At 43.4% G+C, this 19,423-nt stretch overlaps 1 protein-coding gene across 13 annotated transcripts in view; it reads left to right on the forward strand.

Moving 5' to 3' along the window:
- LOC146510782 (uncharacterized) overlaps nt 1-19,423 on the forward strand; it is a 119,383-nt gene that overhangs the window by 53,733 nt on the left and 46,227 nt on the right. For 12 of the 13 annotated variants that reach the window (XR_014876066.1, XR_014876067.1, XM_085172639.1 and 9 more), the window contains 2 exons: nt 3,321-3,509; nt 12,004-13,476. Coding sequence is in view for 11 of the 13 variants with exons in the window: in XM_085172639.1 (XP_085028765.1) it covers nt 3,321-3,509; nt 12,004-13,476 (1,662 nt within the window). In the remaining 2 variants the exon portion in view is untranslated. The remainder of the gene's footprint in view (nt 1-3,320; nt 3,510-12,003; nt 13,477-19,423) is intronic. The other variant, XM_085172650.1, reaches the window with a different exon arrangement.

Genomic DNA, 19,423 nt, shown 5'->3' on the forward strand with positions numbered 1-19,423 from the left:
CAGGTACGTACGTTCTTTTAGAGCAGAGCTACAGATTAAAAATGCCCAAGGCAAAGCGGTCAAAAGTCTGGCTGTACTTCACAGCAAAAGATGCAAACTCAGCAGCCTGCAACAAGTGCTTTAAGCTGATACTGTCAAAGGAGGTCACACTTTAAATCCGATGAACCTAGCCCTGCCAGTGTAGCAGAAATGATGAGGATGATGATGCAGCAGCAGCCGTTCTTCTCTGCGTGAGTAGCTTAATGTTGTTCGTGTGTAATTTACGTTGAGTAAGCTAACCGCGTTATTAAATTAATGCATGTAACGTGAACTAGCAAACACCATCATAGCTACATGCGGCTGTCTTCTTGTTTGATGGCAGATACTCCCTTCACCCTGGCCAAAAAGGCTAAAATGACCGAAGAAAAAGTGGAAAACAGCTAAACATGAGAGGTTTTTGGACAAAGTTTGTGTTTTTTCCATTGTTTAAGCACTGCTTCCAGCCCAGAGTGATACCATATATGCCCTATACCTGCAGAAAAGACTAACATTGTTATCTTTTTACAAAAAAACAGCTGAACATGAGAGGTTTTTGGACCAATTTTGTGTTTTCCATTCTTTAAGCACCGGTTTGGGCACCGTTTAAGCACCGGCACCGTTTCAAAAGTACCGGTTTGGCACCGGTATCGGATAAAACCTAAACGATACCCATCCCTACTCCTGACCTCTCTGTGCAGACACGGGGCTTTCTGCAGAGACTGTCAGCAGAGATGGGCAGTAACGCGTTACTTGTAACGCGTTACTGTAATCTGATTACTTTTTCATGTAACGAGTAAAGTAAGGGATTACTATTGCAAAAACGGTAATTAGATTACCGTTACTTTCCCGTAGGAACGCTGCGTTACTGCGTTACTAAAACCGTGATTGTTTTGCGAGAATGTCTCATGACAGTGACGTAAGCGAGTGCGACGTTCGTGACAACAGCTGTGTGCAGATCAACAATGGATCATATATCGAGTGCAGAGAGAGTATGAGCGTGCAGCGTTTAAAGCGTGGAAGTACTGACCTTACTTTGAGTTTGATTCCATAAAAAGTGACAAAAACATTAGTGTCCGTTGTGCGTGGGAAGAAAACTTCTTTTTACAGTGAAAAAACCCCTAAACTTCCAAACAAGCACCGAGTAGCTACGACGTAATGGGAAACTCACAGAGAAACTCGCGGATTCTTCCACTGACCGCTGCGGCACACCTGCACCAGGGTAACCCTCCGCCTACCCCACTCCTGCTTTACAGGTGAAAATAGAGCAACAGGACCACTAGTCTTTGACTTTATTTATTTTCTGCTGTGTTTTACTTGCATCTATTTGAAAGACTGAGTGTAAGCACACAAAAAATATTTTATTTTATGCTGGAATGTGCAGAAAATAGGTTTAAATGTTAAACAAATTTCTTCCAGTCAGAGAATGTTGCAGATAATTAAATTTTTGCTTGATGCATAAAGTTAAAAGATTAAAACTAATAAAACAAGTTTTAAAAAGAGACTTTTCCATTTGATTACATTTTGTATGATGATTATGTAGAAAAAGTAGAATTGGGCTGAAAGATCTATCACTTTATCACCTATTCAGGGTGTAAATCGTGTTTTTAAAAAGTAACTAAGTAACTAAGTAATTAATTACTTTTGAAAATAAGTAATCAGTAAAGTAACGGGATTACTTTTTTGGGGAAGTAATCGGTAATTAGTTACTGATTACTTTTTTCAAGTAACTTGACCAACACTGACTGTCAGTTAGCTCCTTCTCCAGAACCAGGTCAATTTTTATCTTTGCATCACAGAAGAAACATTTGAGAGTTCAACATTTTAATCCTCGTGACCATTTATTGTGCGGAGCTTTCTCCGGTCATGGACGGCTACTCCAGTGTTTACTCTGGTTTTGCTCCAGTTTAGGTCATTCCTCCTTTTGCAGGCTTCATCTGCATTTTGCACTAATTATCATGTATGACAGTACTATTATTAAATATATGTTCTGGGCTAAAGTCACTGTCTTCACATCCTGTTGATGGCTTCTTAAAATGTTGGCGGTACAGTAGCTACAGCATCATATCGTAAGTATCTGTAAGAGTATTTCTAGCCTTTCACAGCTGACGGCTGAGCGGCCAACACGATAACTCAAGCAGGAAGTCACCTGAGAAACTCAAATTGATGCCATATTAAAATTCGTTGGGATCTCAGTGATTTTCCTTCTTTGGCTTTGCTAACATGCTCTCACAGCGAGTGCTCTGTTTAGCTTCACATTAAACTCAAACACTCTCTGACATGATTTGGATTTCATAGTTGAATCGATTACTACCAACGCAAAGTCCCCGAGGCAGCAACCAACCCTGAGCACTGACATGTCCAGCCCCCTGTTCCAGTCAGTAAGAGACGTTTGAATAGCTGCATTTGGTCTTTTGATGTTTCTCAGTGGAAGAAGTTGTAAAACTTACAGTTAACAAGTCCAACGTTTGGAGTCTTTGTTGGGTCAGTGTTTGACACCACTGGTGAACTTTTATTTGGACCTGTTTTGTTGGTGTATTTGATTTCAGCATTGAGGGAACGGACTCAAACACGTGACTTTCATTATATATATATTTCCATTATTATAATATCAGCGCTGAAGCTCTGCCTGCTGGCCTGCCAGAACAATCACTGTGCTCAGTTTCTGCAAACACACCTTCATCACTGTGGATCATTACAGCTCATTAATTTCCTTCCTCATTAAAAATGCGACTTCCAACCAGGAACTTTGCCCCAGAATAGCCAATAGTTGTCCACGCTGATGAATTGCATTTGTGGACGTGACCCTTGTTGGTTGCATGCAGAGCTTTAGCCGTCACTGGCTTGGTATCTGCTGGTAGTTTGCAGAGTGACACACTCACAGTGTGAGCTATAAGGCTGAGTTATGCCTTTCACCATGCCAGCCTCTGCAGAGCTCTCATTGTTGTCTTAATGAGACCTGTCGTCTCTGGGCCACCAAAACACCCTGCAGGCTTGGACACACACACACACACACACACACACACACACACACACACATACAAGTACAGCTGACACGTGCATCAGTGAGTTACTCTCGGGACTAATTTCCACCAGTTTGCAGGTGAAGAGTCTCATGACCACGTTCATGACCTCATCTCTCACACATGCTGTGTATATTCAGGCCCCTCCCCTCTACGACTGCATTCAGGTTGTATGTGGTGTTTTCTTTGACCTTCTTACTGTTTCTTCCTCTTCTCTTCATGTCATAGTGAGTGTCGGTGCAAAGAGAAGGTTTACCTGTTTGTCTGCTTTCTTTTCCGTAGGTTTCTCCCAGCCTGGAGGGATTGGGATGAACGTGGAGGTGGGAGCTGCACCGCTTCCAGCAGAAAAGCCTCCAAGTATTGCCGATCCTCAGATTCTCACACCTCCAGCGGGATCAGTCGCCCCTAAGGAGCACAGCCCCATGCTGCCCGAGCCACAAGCTCCTCGCAGCCCTTTGGATGTATCAGCAGGTAAGACTCGTGCATTGAACTCACACGCCACAGTGTTTTTCTTCAACGCCAGTTTTTGTTTTGTAATCTAAACTAAAGCACAAGGTAACTTTAGTTTCAGCTTCTCCAAATAGCTCGTCTACGGATCGGCGCCTTTGAGTTTCCTGTGCATTTAAAATTCGCTCAAACTGTGTCGATTTTTCTTGTTTTCCCTTAAATGAAGTCAAAACTTGAAGTGAGAACAGATTAAGAGTGTTGTTGCATGTGTGTTGCGGCTGAAACAGTGTATTTGATTGACTTTGAGTTTTAATTTTAAAGATGGAAAACGTTTTAAAGATCACGTGGTTTGGTTTGAATACTCATAAATGGCTTGTAGCAAAGGGAACCTTTGCACTCTCACCTGAAATGATTTTTGAAACACACATACTTTTATGATGTGGACAAAAACACAACTGGAAATGACCAAATCAGTGAACTATTGAACCTTTTGTGTCTAAGAGCACGTCCTCATAATGTAGGTGTGTGTATATCTTCTTCCAATCCCTGCACCACAATAACTGCTCAGTTTGGAAGCAGTGTTTCCTGTTATGCTTGCACTCGTCACTCGTGCTGCACATGTTGGTGCAGCAGAAAGGAGGTCAGTGTGCAGGTCGGTGATCTCTGTGTTGCACAAAGACACGCTCAGCTGTCTGCGTCCTTAAATGATTGATTGATTTCAACATGTGAACAATATACAAGTACATTTAGAAAAGAAAATAAGAAAAAAATACTTTACAAATTGCATACAAAAAACAACGTTCTGATTAATTTACATGTTGAAAGGGAAGAAGTAAACACTTATTTAATCCCACCCCTTTGCCATAAATTATCAGTTAATATTTAGTTGCTTCCTTACTGATATAATTTGTAATAAAAATAGTGAACAGATTTCTGATATACTATAATATCACATCATGAGTTGTTTTTGTTTGTTTGTTTGTTTTTTAAATAGAGACATTCACTTAATTTAAATATTTTCCTTTTCTTTATAGTTCGAGAAGATCATATTTTTATAACTCTTTATGTTTGGACGTTGCTTTAATTCCATATTCAGACTGTTCCACAGTTTCACTCCATGAACAGAAACACAAAAGCTTTTTCTTGTAGTTCGAACCTTCATTGTTTTGAAGTTACAAAAACCCCTTAAATTATAACTTCCTTCTTTCAAAAAAAAACATACTCTGAATATTACCTGGCAGTTCTTTATTTTTTGCTTTGAATAGAATTTGTGCTGTCCACTCTTTACTTTGGACCGGCCGATCGCAGACTCTGCTGCTCCCCAGGTCAGTGTGCGTCCCATCCTAGAGAAGCAGAGTTTTACTTGTTGTCTTGCTGTGGCTTGTGTCACTTGACAGAGCTGCGCTAAAATGCACAAAAGCGTCACAGCAGCCGAGGCGTCAACCTGTAACTGCAGGTGGTCAGCTGTTAATCAGTCTGCAGACTCATTGTGACTAGAATAGATCAGCTAACAGGGCTTGTTCTTCTCACACCCCAAGATTGAAGGTTTGTGTATGTCAGGAGAAGCTACAGGAGTGAAAACTTGTCATGCGCCGCGGCACGCGTGCACAAAAGGATCCAAACGCAGACTCAAGCGCTAGCAGAAAATGACACTTTATTATAATAACAAACGACCCGGGAAAACCAAAGGAGCAAAACGAGGAACTAAAAAACCCGGGGAAACAATGACGCGAGGAAGCCGGAATCGGGGCCGTGGGAGGCTGCAACAGAAAGGGGAGAAGATTACTAGGGAGCCGGGAAGCGGAGGAAACATCAAAACTGAGTTAGACCAGTTGGCTTACGATTAGAGCGGGACCATGGGAGCTCGGGAGGGAAGTCCGTGAGAAGGAAATCCATGGAGGTAGTGGATGGGCCAGATGATGAACCAGAGCCTCCAGAAGTGGTTGGCTATGTTTAAGAATGTCTGTCATTCCTAAAACGTTTGTGTTCAACCCCTTGAATTAAAGCTAGACGTCTGCAGATTGTTTTAAAGTTCACTCTGCTGAATCCAGACACAAAGCTACAAAAAATGTCCTTGTCCAAAACTTTATGGATCTAACTGTAAATCCCCAAACAGTCTCAAATAGCAGGAGCAGGAAACAAACACTAAGCGTGGGTAAAAATCCTGAAGGATCAGCAAAATTCCTAGTAAGGAAAAGTCTTACGTTGGGTAGGAGAAGCATAATGCAGTGTTGTTTCTTTGCTGTTCAGATGGACTTAGTGAAAACAGCTCCATGTAGATTTATAGGCTGAACCTTTAAATCTAGTAGAACCCCAACGATTGTGTGTCTGCAGTCTTCTGACACTGAGGCTTGATCTCAGAGTATCCACACACACACACTGTCTTCAAACTACAGTTTCTTTCTCCAAACACTCACTCAGATTTCATGATGCTCAGAAAGTGTAGTTAATGCAGACGAGTCACATAATAATAATAATAATAATAATAATAATAATAAAATATTCCTGAATAACATCAGTATTGGTGTCAGTAGTTTTCTTAATCGTCATTATTGACAAATGTTTTTGGATAATTGTAAAAAATAAATTCGAGTCAGAAACAAAACCAACAAACAGGCTCCCAAAGAGGAAGGAGGAGCCTATTGATCACGTGCCTCATCACATGAGGTGTGAAAAGGGGCGTGGTCATTATCAGCAGAGGTTTCCAGTGAAAACATTGTGAGAACTTGCCTCACCCTATCATGTGACCTACTCAGATCACCTGGCACAAGATGCGAGTGGGCGTTAAGGCATCTGGGACCATCGGTGTTGTGGGGTCCTGATTACTCCAGGGTTGTGTTTCAGAGGGTGGTAGGCGTCAAAGAGGAGGTACTGGTCCGTGTGTGTGGGGGCTTCAGGTAAACTTCAGTGCTGAGGTTTCTATTCACCTCAGTGTCCATCCATCTTCCTCCACTTATCCGGGCCCGGGTTGCGGGGGCAGGAACCCAAGCAGACCAGCACACAATGCACCCAACCCCTGTGGCGCCTCCTGTAGGTGGTGGGCCTGCAGGAGCTATGCTATGCTTCGGGCTATGCTCGGCTGGGCCCCATCAACTAAGGCCCTCAGCCACCAGACACTCACCCTCGGGCACCCTCGTCGGTCCTGGCTCCAGGGTGGGGCCCGGTAACCCTATCCCAGTAAGGTGAACTGGTCCCTTGGTGTTCTCCTCGTAGGGGTTTTCTGAATGGCTCTTTGTCTCGTCCCTCACCCAGGACCAATTTGCCATGGGAGTTTAGACCAACAGTGCATCTCCCCTTGTCAGGGACGACTCTCTCACTAGGGCTTAAATACCTGAAGAACTGAAGAAGCTTCTCTTATTGGAGGTGAAAAGTCTTCAAGATAAAGTCCAGCCGCTTTTCTACAGCTGCCCATTGAAGTGTGTGTTTTCTGTCTGCCTGTGAAGCACTCGGTAACACAGAGTGACTCAACATTGCAGCAAACCCTAGCCCCCTCCCTCTTCAAGATCCAGACTGCACATGGTTGAACCTTCGTCTGACTGCCATGACACCAACTGACAGCCCACAGTGCAACAATAAACTGCACTGACCAGATGTAACAATGTACAAATAATAATCTAATAATAATAATCATTCTGGCCCAGTAGACATTTGTATTCCAGAGATATCCTGAGTCATCATTAAAATACAAAATATCCAAAAAGACTAACAAACAGTATGTTAAATACTTTTGTAAGATAATACTTCTGACTTTGCAGCTGCCATTATTGACAAAATGCTGAAGAAGATTAATTTTTATTGTTTGGCGACATATTAGAAAGTACAGAAGAAACTGGGTATGACATCTTAGAGAGTTCTAGAAATCTTCAGAGTCACAGCTAAATGAAAGCCAGGATCTGCAACATGAAACTGCTGTGAGATAATGACGCATCAGTCCATTTGAAGGTGTTTTAGAGTCCCTTATTTAGATGGAGCAGTAGGGTGTCAGCTAAAATTAGCAAACCTTTCTGTTGATCTGCATCCATAAACTGTGTGGATGACCACTTTGAAAACAAAACAAACAAACGATAGAATAAAAAAAACATGCACGAATACAGTGGAAGCCCAGATGTCCCAGTTTCCCGCTGGGATTTGAATCTGGCAGCATGAAATTTGTCGTAAAGCTCCATGTGGGCATGCCACATGATCTTTGTCTACAGTGGCTTGCAAAAGTATTCGGCCCCCTTGAACTTTCCCACGTTTTGTCACATTACAGCCACAAACATGAATCAATGTTATTGTAATTCCACGTGAAAGACCAACACAAAGTGGTGAACACGTGAGAAGTGGAACGAAAATCATACATGATTCCAACAGTTTTTACAAATAAATAACTGCAAAGTGGGGTGTGCGTAATTATTCAGCCCCTGAGTCAATACTTTGTAGAACCAGCTTTTGCTGCAGTTGCAGCTGCCAGTCTTTTAGGGTCTGTCTCTACCAGCTTTACACATCTACAGACTGAAATCTTTGCCCATTCTTCTTTGAAACAGCTCCAGCTCAGTCAGATTAGATGGACAGCGTTTGTGAACAGCAGTTTTCAGATCTTGCCACAGATTCTCGATTGGATTTAGATCTGGACTTTGACTGAGCCGTTCTAACACATGGATATGTTTTGTTTTAAACCATCCCATTGTTGCCCTGGCTTTATGTTCAGGGTGGTTGTCCTGCTGGAAGCTGACCCTCTGCCCCAGTCTCAAGTCTTTTGCAGACTCCAAGAGGTTTTCTTCCAAGATTGTCCTGTATTTGGTTCCATCCATCTTCCCATCAACTCTGACCAGCTTCCCTGTCCCTGCTGAAGAGAAGCCCCCCCAGAGCATGATGCTGCCACCACCATATCTGACAGTGGGGATGGTGTGTTCAGAGTGATGTGCAGTGTTAGTTTTCCACACATAGCATTTTGCATTTTGGTCTCATCTGACCAGAGCAGCTTCTTCCACATGTTTGCTGTGTCCCCCACATGTTTGCTGTGTCCCCCACATGTTTGCTGTGTCCCCCACATGTTTGCTGTGTCCCCCACATGTTTGCTGTGTCCCCCACATGTTTGCTGTGTCCCCCACATGTTTGCTGCGTCCCCCACATGTTTGCTGTGTCCCCCACATGTTTGCTGTGTCCCCCACATGGCTTGTGGCAAACTGCAAACGGGACTTCTTATAGTTTCCTGTTAACAATGGCTTTCTTCTTGCCACTCTTCCATAAAGGCCAACTTTGTGCAGTGCACGACTAATAGTTGTCCTATGGACAGATTCCCCCACCTGAGCTGTAGATCTCTGCAGCTCGTCCAGAGTCACCATGGGCCTCTTGGCTGCATTTCTGATCAGCGCTCTCCTTGTTCGGCCTGTGAGTTTAGGTGGACGGCCTTGTCTTGGTAGGTTTACAATTGTACCATGATGGCTTGAACAGTGCTCCGTGGGATGTTCAAGGCTTGGGAAATCTTTTTGTAGCCTAAGCCTGCTTTAAACGTCTCAGTAACTTTATCCCTGACCTGTCTGCTGTGTTCTTTGGACTTCATGGTGTTGTTGCTCCCAATATTCTCTTAGACAACCTCTGAGGCGTCACAGAGCAGCTGTATTTGTACTGACATTAGATTACACACAGGTGCACTCTATTTAGTCATTAGCACTCATCAGGCAACGTCTATGTGCAACTGACTGCACTCAGACCAAAGGGGGCTGAATAATTACGCACACCCCACTTTGCAGTTATTTATTTGTAAAAAATGTTTTGAATCATGTTTGATTTTGTTCCACTTCTCACGTGTTCACCACTTTGTGTTGGTCTTTCACGTGGAATTCCAATAAAATTGATTCATGTTTGTGGCTGTAATGTGACAAAATGTGGGAAAGTTCAAGGGGGCCGAATACTTTTGCAAGCCGCTGTATTTCTTTTGTAAATGGTAGGTTTGTTTTGAACAAGAACGTTTTCCAATGTGTGAAGCCAAACTTAAGAAGTGGTGTGTGTTATTTATTCAGGTTTGGAGGGACACATTTGTAAAATCTTGCGTGAGGATCGGAGTCACATTATATTTGTAAATCTTACTGTATGCTTGTTGATTCGTAACCTCTTTGAAGCCAATTTCACTTCATATTTTATACTCTGAGATTTCATTTCACTTTTTAATACAGGCCATATTCACACACAGTCATTTTGACTCTTTGACTTGAAGTTCTTGCAAACTATTGCACACACATGACCCTGACGGATGCATCAGGGTCGTTTAGTTCAGCATCTTGTCAAAAGACATGTGGACATGCGTCCTGGAGGAGGTGGGGATCAAACCACTTACCTTTTAATTACTCGATGAGCTGTTTGAGTCACGGCTGCCACTTTTGTACCAATCATGCTCATTTCATAGCTGAAGTCTGACATCATGAGCATTTTGGAGCCAGCCTAAAGTGGCCGTTGGACAAATTGTAGTTTCTGGCAGTTCAGCGTTGGCGTTTCAGCCCTGGAAGTTTACACCGAGATAATCAATGTTGTTCGCTTCGCATATAAGTGTTTTAACTGCTGTGGCTGATATGTGCATGTTGGTACTGCAGGTCAGGAACATTTACAGCTTTTTGTAACATTATCCCACTGTGACAACTTTACATGACACAGTAACAAACTCCATCTCTAGTCCTTTAGAAAATGTCCAGAATAACTACAGAGTGACAGCAAATGCACATCCAGTGTTCTGTGATACTTCCCCAGAATAACGAGCCTTTGCAGCACAAACACTGCAGTACTTTCATTTCATTTCTGCTTCCCCTGATACATACAGAGCACAGTTGTGTCATGTGTTTGTTAATATGAAAAATGGCCCTCCAGAGAGCTGCTGTACTGTACTGTGTGTGTCCTGACAGCTGCTCCACTTTAGCTGTTCTTCTTCAGCTGTGTACCTTTATGTATATACCTGAGATCTAGAAACAAAGTGGGCCACCCCTCCTCTCAGCGGACGATGTCCCCGCTGCTCTTGTTAGCGCTCCTGTATCGTGCATTCGCCATCCTATCTTTACCGTCTCCCTTCTAGACTGAAATCAGGTTGACTTCTGCCATCCATTATAAATGCCCTCTATTACTGAAGCAATGTTAAACTGTGCCACAAAACTAATGGAGTCTGCTTTAGTTACAGTAGAGTGACCTGTGTTTGACCTCCTTTCTGTGGGACCATTAAGCATTCTTCTTGATGTTTCTTCCATGTCTTTCTGTGTCTATCATTGTGTGCATGTTGGGCACTTCACTCTAGGTACTACACACTTACATGCACACAGTCTCATGTGCCTGCACAAAGCTGTGTCGTTTGCTACTAGCTTAATTGTGAGTGTACACAGTGTACTAGTCCTCAAGGCTGCTCTGAGTCAGTCGCCCAAAATTAGCCTATTGTCTCCATCCTTTAAGTTGCTCATATACTGCATATAAGTGTGTGTGTGTTTAACTGTCACTATCCATTTGCTCAGTCAGTATTACATTAGAAGAAATCTTCAGACTATCACGGCTTGGTTTGGATTACTTTATCCGCTCTGTGTTAAAGTTGTATTATTTCCATTTGTAGCTGATTCTTAGACTCTTCGTTAATCTTTCACTCGGCCTCTGTGCAGCTCCACATTTCAACCATTGTCTGAAACAAGTTTGACTGTTTAATTCCCCTCCTCTCCTTTAAATCCAACTTCATTCTGGTTGGCTGCCCCTCACAAGCACAAACTTTAACCAGCTGCTGGGCGGAGCCTGTGTGCTGCCATGATCGTATAAAGACTATTTCCAATCACTGACATTATAAAGAAACAACTGTGTGAAGCTGAGCATTTGGACTAGTCTGAAACCTTTTTATTTTGTGATTACTTCCAAATAAGCTGAGCTTATTATTTGAAACATAATATTGCCAATATGACCACTGTAAGTACGTAGATCCTCTTAAAGAATATGAGAACATGCACACTCTTTCTTCACTAAAGGGCAACAGAAATGAGGCTATAAAATGTTACGCTGTTTGTGTAATCAGTATCCCAGTCTTCTTTTTGTGATTTATTTGCCTTTGTGTGATATTTCTCTGTCCGTTTTGGTGCACGCTCAATCATCCAGGTAAGGAAATCCCAAAAAGTTGATTCTGTTCATCTGGACGTTTTCCGTGGGAGAAACGTTTCAACCAGTTCACTTCTTCTTCAGCTGAATCCAGATTTCCACTACAGTTATGAACAGTACAAATTAGCACCACTGAATGAACAATGGGCTTTGAGGTCAGCTTCGTGATCATTAGTATGAAAATTGTCATGACCATTGATCAACAACCATTGATCAAAGACCACTGATCAATGGCCATGAGTACCTCATGAGATGGTCTTTACTTTTTCACGTAAATGGCCTCCTTGACCCCCGATTCAAACCAACCCTGAATCAACTTTTTGGGCTTTCTCTGTATTGTTTGTTTTAGACTAAGGGAAAAAAGTTAATATGCACATATCTATCTTTACCTACCTTAAACTATGCCCTCTTCACCCACAACAAGGTGCCTTAGGCTGGCCAGACCAGGCTGGCTGCCTGTCGACAGACCTCCCTTTTACTCCAAGTGTCACCACAGTGATTGCTCGACATGCCAGCCATCTTGCAGCCAGCCCCGAGGACCCACCTGACAGTTGGCCTAGCCGTGAGAGCGCCGCCTATGCTGGAGGCGACGAAAGGGACAGGGATGGATCAGACCGAAAACAAAAGAAGAAGAAGAAAAGACGACAGAAAGATGAGGGATCCTACGAACAACCGGAGAGCAGGGGCCACCCTGAGATGCAAGCACTGGGAGAAAGCACCCGACCAACAGAGGAGTTCTATCATAGGATTGGCCCAAGGAGGGATAAAGCAGAGGGTGGTTGGGAGGAGCAACTTGGGAAGAGTGGAGGCCGAGGGAAGAAGGGGAAGAGCAGGAAGAAGCTTCCAGAGGAGTGGGGAGTGGCAGAACCATTTGTTCCTTCATCTGCTGTGACCTCTAACATTACAGAGGAGGACATGATGGATCTTGGGAGTTCGACTCTGGACAACCTTGAGGCCTACTTGGCAGATGAAGATTCAAGCCAGAGCCCCTGGAAAAAGGAGGTCTACCCAGATGAAGGCTTGGTATCTTCCCCTCTGTCTCAGGATCTTTTCTCCCCAGGAGCTGCTCCCATTAGCCCACTGGTCCTGAACAGTGAGCTGAAAGCCACAGCAGCTCCGTTTACTATGCCCTCTACCACCAACAGCAAATCACTCGGTTCCTTCCCTGTGGCCCCTCCATGTTGTGACCCATTTGATCTCTTGATGGAAACCGAAAATGCAAGTCTGGGCAACAGCAAAGAGGCTATTTCCCCACCTATTTCTCCAGAGAATGAAGTAGCAGTTGGTAATCTGGTAGACAGCGGCATGTTTGACAACAGCAGTTCTCTCCAGGAATGTTGTGAGCAAGCCACGCCTGAGGCAGACACCTCCGCCTTCAGCCCTGCCACCCAGCCAAGCCCAAATTGTTCCCCTGAAGGTGAGGTGTTAGCCTCAGCACCACCTCTCTCGCCGTCTGATGCTTCATGGGTTCTGAACAGCTCAAATATGAGCAGCAACAGCGATTTATTTAATTTTGCTGACATGGGTGTGCTAGGTCATCCTTTACCCTTAGGCCTAAACTTCGACACCCCAAGCCCAGCACCTCTCCGTTCCCCAAAAACTACAGCACAGGAATTCCAAGCCAGAGAGCTCAAAGAAGGCAAATCATCCCCAAAACAATCCAAGAAACCACGCTCTTCATCTTCTTCATCCTCTGTTAAGAGTCCAACCTCCCCAGAAGCTAAAAGGTTCTCTCCAATGGCATCGCCTGTCACCAGCCCCTCTTCCCCTCCATCGTTCTCCCCTCTGGCAATTCCAGGATCTGGTCTTAATCCTGCAGCTAAGCCCTTCTTTCCCAGCTTTGCTGATCCCATGGAAGAACCAGCTGTGGCCAATCAAGACGTTCCTCTCGTTGAAGGTTGGTTGTAGTCACCCCTGGACAACGTAGAAATACATAAAGTAACTAAAACATGTAGACAAATGGTTGCCATGCATGTTGCAATCCGGCTTGGGTACTTCCCATATTTGAAACTGACGTCCGATATATCTTGAGCAGAACTGATTGCTTGTGTGTATTATATTCATCAGGGGTTATGTCAATCATTACACCCATTTGTTCTTGCATGGATACATTTGTCTAAAGACTTGGCTGAGGCTTGCTGGCTGTTTTTGAGTGACTAACGCATGGATTGAAGTGTTGACCAACAGGGCTGTGGATTGCCTTGACTCTAAAGGGATGTTTGGGTTTCATTGCAGTGGGATCGTATAAGGTATTAATCAGTACTCGAAGTCAGTGTAACTGTAAGCTATATTTAGAGTATTTTCAGGACTCAACACTACTACCAGACACTCTTTGTAAGTTTGCTGAAGCCATCACCTCTCTATCTTAACAGCTATAAGTACTTTGACAAAGACAGAGTTGCTCATTTAGCGGGGCCTCATCTTTGATGTTTTAAACACCTACAGTACGTACACGCTTTGCATCTCCTAACTGGGAGGAAGCTGAATATAATACACCGAGTACGAATCAGCACCTTATACAGAACTACTTAAAAGAAACTGAAACATCCCTTTTATCTGTAGTGTTCCCAATGATGCACTGCTGAGATGTTCTCATGACTAACAGTGTTGCTGTTGACAGGTGTGACACTACTAACCATTCACAGTCTTCCTTCCTAGCAGCACCAGTAGGTATCTTCACCAAATCAAAACGAAACCTGTAATTTTCTCTTCTATCCAGGTCTCTGTTAACCCTGTGATCATTATCCCTTTCCTTTGCATCCAGGGCTTATGGTGTCACTCTGTCTTCTTTTTCCGGCATCCAGTTAACTCTGTTTTCCTCACTACTGTCGCTGCCTGTCTTTGTTGGAAAAATAAATAAAAGCGGGTGTCCTGTTTTTTCACTAAAGGTGTTACGCAATAACAATTCTTACCCCGTCTCCTTGAAGTATAACGGTTCCAAAAGGCCAAACTGTAATTGTTAATTTTGTTGATTTTATTTTCCATGTTCTGTGATGATTGTTGCCTCGGCGGGTTCTCCATCATAGGTAAGTCCTGTTCTAAGTCCTCCTCTGGTTTTGTCTCTCTCTTGTTGTTTTGTGCGGTGTTGTTGAACCACACATTTGGGTGCATCAAATTCGTTAACGGCTGTTGCTTCAACCAGAATTGTACGGAGCCCCGCAGGGGACATGGGAGAAAAAAAAATTAAGACGGACTTTTGCGAGATCTCGCAAAACAAACTCGGGATCTCGCAAAAGTTTTGCGAGATCTCGCAAAACAAACTCGGGATCTCGCAAAACTTTTGCGAGATCTCGCAAAACAAACTCGGGATCTCGCAAAACTTTTGCGAGATCTCGAAAAACAAACTCAGGATCTCGCAAAACAAACTCGGGATCTCGCAAAACAAACTCGGGATCTCGCAAAACTTTTGCGAGATCTCGCAAAAGTTTTAGCCGCATTCTTCCCGTTAGCTCGAAGCTAACGGGAGGTCGAGACCTCCTACAGCCGGGAGGAACACCGCTTTCCCGACACATCGTGCCTCGACCTCCCGGTCGGCTTCGAGCCAGCGTCCGAAGAATGCGGCTAAAACGTTTGCGAGATCTCGCAAAACTTTTGCCACCTTCTCATTCTCAGCTTGAAGTCAGGCTTGTTCTTTTAGGCACTTGGTTTCTGAAACAAGTGGATTTTGCATCATCTTCTGTTGAAGATGAAGGCTGTTAAAATGGAGAGTGTTTTGGCAGCTTATGCACTGTCCTCTTGGCATCATTAGGTCAGGATGTGCAAGGTGCAAAAGCGGGGGTTACTCCATCCTCTTATTGCCAACCTTTATCTATGGTCAAAAGCCTTGGGGCAGGAAAAAATGCGATGGGGGTGCAGATATATGGCGATAAATAGTGGGCAGCATTAGAAGCTGTGGTGTCCCGCAGATATTTAGGACATAGTTGGCACTGAGCTTCAAGCATGTGGTCAAAAAGTTCTGCGAATAGGTCATAAAAATAGAAACCCTTGGTTCGTGTAAATTTGCCCCCTTTCGAGATCTAGACTGCTGCTACCTTGCAGCATGATCTGCATGTTTTTAGGCAGAAGGCCAGGTATAGATTAGTTTGAGCTCTGAAACTCAACAGATCAAAGCTTTTGGCCAGTTTTCTGTCAAGTTCACATTTTTAATAAAATACTGTATTTGTAGCAGTGTCACTCAGTAACATGTGACTTGAGTTGCCTGGGGATTAGTCCTGCTTGTGGCAGTGACTTGTTTTAACGTCCTGGATTTTAGAAAAAGTGTAACTTTAATAGGGAAAGAGTTTCCAGGCCACTGGGGCAGGCTTGTTTTTACCAGATGAGGAGTTGAAATAAAATGCACTGACGCTGCTGCTTTTGTGTGTGGGTGTGTGCATGCAGCCTCCATGTGTGTTTGTCTCCCATTAAAGTGTATATCTAAATTTAGGCATGAGTGCATGTGTTTGTGTGTGCAGGTTTCTGCTTTCTGAGAGGAGCTAAAGTGTTCTTTGTGTGCTGCTGTGATTTATGGAGATTCAGAGTTGCAGAGGATTCATTTCCTGTCTCTGCCTCCTGTCGGAGGCTGTAATGAGGACTGAAGTAGCCTTCAGCTCGCAACAGGAACAGTACAGTGTTGAACCTAGCTATTAAGCTGCTTTGATCAATGCCTTCCCACCACACACACACACACACACACATTGAAACATTGTGAGTGCTTATTGCGTTCTGTTTGTGTTTCATTAGTTGTGTCTGTGTGTGATATTTGCTTGGTATTCCTGATGCTAGATATCCATATATTTGTGTTGTTGTTTTGAAAGCTTGTAACCAGCATGCACTGCTGAAATGTAAGACAAGTAACAGCATTAAATGTCCAGCATCAGATTAAGCTTGCATGAGTCCCTGTGCATGTATTGGTAGATCCGGCTGCGGGTGTGGCGTGCGTGCTCGAGTTATTGCATATACATGAATAAAGTCAGTTTTTTATTTCCAAAAACAGCCGATGGGAAGGTGAGAGCGGGTGATGAGTTTTTGTACTTTATTGTCATCAAAGTCACATGATAAAATCGTGTTATAACCCATGAAAAATGTTCCATCTCATTGGACTGAAGAGTCCATGTGGCTGTTTGTTTGAGATGTGCACAACTCCAGTACACTGTCAAACACCAGGGTTCCCAGCAGGACACAAACAACACTAGAAAAATTTGCATTTCCTGCAAAAATGCTGTGTGGATGCCTTAATGCTGAAGCTGTCTGCTGGAAAAGCTGAAAAAGTTGAAAACTTGCAAAAAGTTGTATGGCGGTGAAGAAATTTAAATTCTGCTGAAAACAGGTGAAGAAGCAGAAACTTTTTGCTGAAAAGGGGTGAAGGAAAGGCAAGGAAAACTAGTGACCCCACTGATAACGTGGCAGAAATGGGCAAAAAATATTGCATAAAAAATTCAATATCTCAAAAAGTATAGAAGTTATGAGCACCAAAAGTCATAGCAATAATTAGCAGAAAGAGCAGAATTTTTCAAAGTTTGAATGGTGCAAATAGCATGAAAACTGAGGGAGTAGTTAAGCGGCAAACAACATACGGAAGCAACCAGAATAATGAAGAATAAAGAGAAACAGGAACTCAATTAAGGACTGCCTTAAAGTGCTAATGAGTGTGGAGAAAGTATTCCGATTTGTGTTGCACTTCTTGGACGAAATTGTTCAAGTTGTTCACCTCCTGGATTTGGAAACATGGACGCCTCCGATTTACTCAGCAGTATGAAGTGGTGGTTGAGTCTGGAGCATGCATGAGGCCTTAGAAGCACAGCGAAGCATTAGCGAAGACTTGGAGCCGGCAGTGGTCGCTATGGATCGTCGGATTACGGCAGTCAAGGAGCTTCACACATTGCCTGGTAAAATCCAGAGAGCTGAAGGAGTTTCAGGACATGAGGAGGAAGATGTACAGGAGCCTATAGCACCACCTCCTCAGCCACAGGAACAGGGCTGGCATGCCCAACCTTTGTTTCCTGCGAGGAGCTTGGTAGTGAGGAAAGGAAAAGTAAGAAACCGCTAAACGCAGCAGCCCAGTGAGATCTTCCTCACGAGTGTCCCCAGAATGAGGTTGACTATCGTAACAGGTTGTCATGTCTTTTATTCAGGCCACTGCCTCTACATGTGTTTTTACTGTGGGTGATATGAATGTGGATGTATCAAACAGTAGCTCTAGTAAAGTGCTTTTGCCTGATAATAGCTACACTCATAGCAGCAAGGCATGGCACACAACATCACTGTACCTGCACAGCTGAGGCCATGACTCTGTAGAGTCTATGAGTATTAGTTATATCAGTTTTTACTGAGCATGTGCCGTCATCTCTAAATTTAGGCAATGTTGCCCTTCCAGCTTATTGCATGGAAAAGTAGACTGGCTGAGTAAGGTTGAGCTACATCCTGGTGCCTGTAATGATGTCAGCTGTATAAACCCCAACATGGGGCTGAGTTTTGTTCTTTATATGAAAATATTGTGGAGTCCTTACTTGTGTAAGACTGAAATGTGCTGAACCACGTTGGAATGAGAGCTTCATGCTGAGGCCAGAAGGTCTCTAAAGCTAGGGCGGAGTCAGGGAGGCATCAATATGTTCCTCTGTTTAAATATAAGAAAAGCACAAATGTAGTATAGTATATGTTTTAAAATTCAATTCAATTCAATTCAATTCAATTTTATTTATATAGCGCCAAATCACAACAAAAGTCGCCTCAAGGCGCTTCATAGATACAGAGAAAAGCCCAACAATCATATGACCCCCTATGAGCAAGCACTTTGGCGACGGTGGGAAGGAAAAACTCCCTTTTAACAGGAAGAAACCTCCGGCAGAACCAGGCTCAGGGAGGGGCGGGGCCATCTGCTGCGACCGGTTGGGGTGAGAGAAGGAAGACAGGATAAAAGACATGCTGTGGAAGAGAGACAGAGATTAATAACAGATATGATTCAATACAGAGAGGTCTGTTAATACATAGTGAGTGAGAAAGGTGACTGGAAAGGAAAAACTCAATGCATCATGGGAATCCCCCGGCAGCCTACATCTATTGCAGCATAACTAAGGGAGGATTCAGGGTCACCTGGTCCAGCCCTAACTATATGCTTTAGTAAAAGGAAAGTTTTAAGCCTAATCTTAAAAGTAGAGATAGTGTCTGTCTCCTGAATCCAAACTGGAAGCTGGTTCCACAGAAGAGGGGCCTGAAAACTGAAGGCTCTCCCTCCCATTCTACTTTTAAATACTCTAGGAACAACAAGTAGGCCTGCAGAGCGAGAGCGAAGTGCTCTAATAGGGTGATATGGTACTACAAGGTCATTAAGATAAGATGGGGCCTGATTATTTAAGACCTTGTATGTGAGGAGCAGGATTTTGAATTCAATTCTGGATTTAACAGGAAGCCAATGAAGGGAAGCCGAAACAGGAGAAATATGCTCTCTCTTTCTAGTCCTTGTCAGTACTCTTGCTGCAGCATTTTGGATTAGCTGAAGGCTTTTCAGTGAGTTTTTTGGACATCCTGATAATAATGAATTGCAGTAGTCCAGCCTGGAAGTAATAAATGCATGAACTAGTTTTTCAGCGTCACTCTGAGACAGGATATTTCTAATTTTAGAGATGTTGCGCAGATGGAAGAACGCAGTCTTACATATTTGTTTAATATGTGCGTTGAAGGACATATCCTGGTCAAAAATGACTCCAAGGTTCCTCACAGTGTTACTGGAGGCCAAGGTAATGCCATCCAGAGTAAGAATCTGGTTAGATACCATATTTCTAAGCTTTTCAGGGCCGAGTACAATGACCTCAGTTTTATCTGAGTTAAGAAGCAGAAAGTTAGTGGCCATCCAAGTCTTTATGTCTTTA

Source organism: Neolamprologus multifasciatus, chromosome 9 (assembly GCF_963576455.1).
Source record: "Neolamprologus multifasciatus chromosome 9, fNeoMul1.2, whole genome shotgun sequence".
Lineage (NCBI taxonomy): Eukaryota > Metazoa > Chordata > Actinopteri > Cichliformes > Cichlidae > Neolamprologus > Neolamprologus multifasciatus.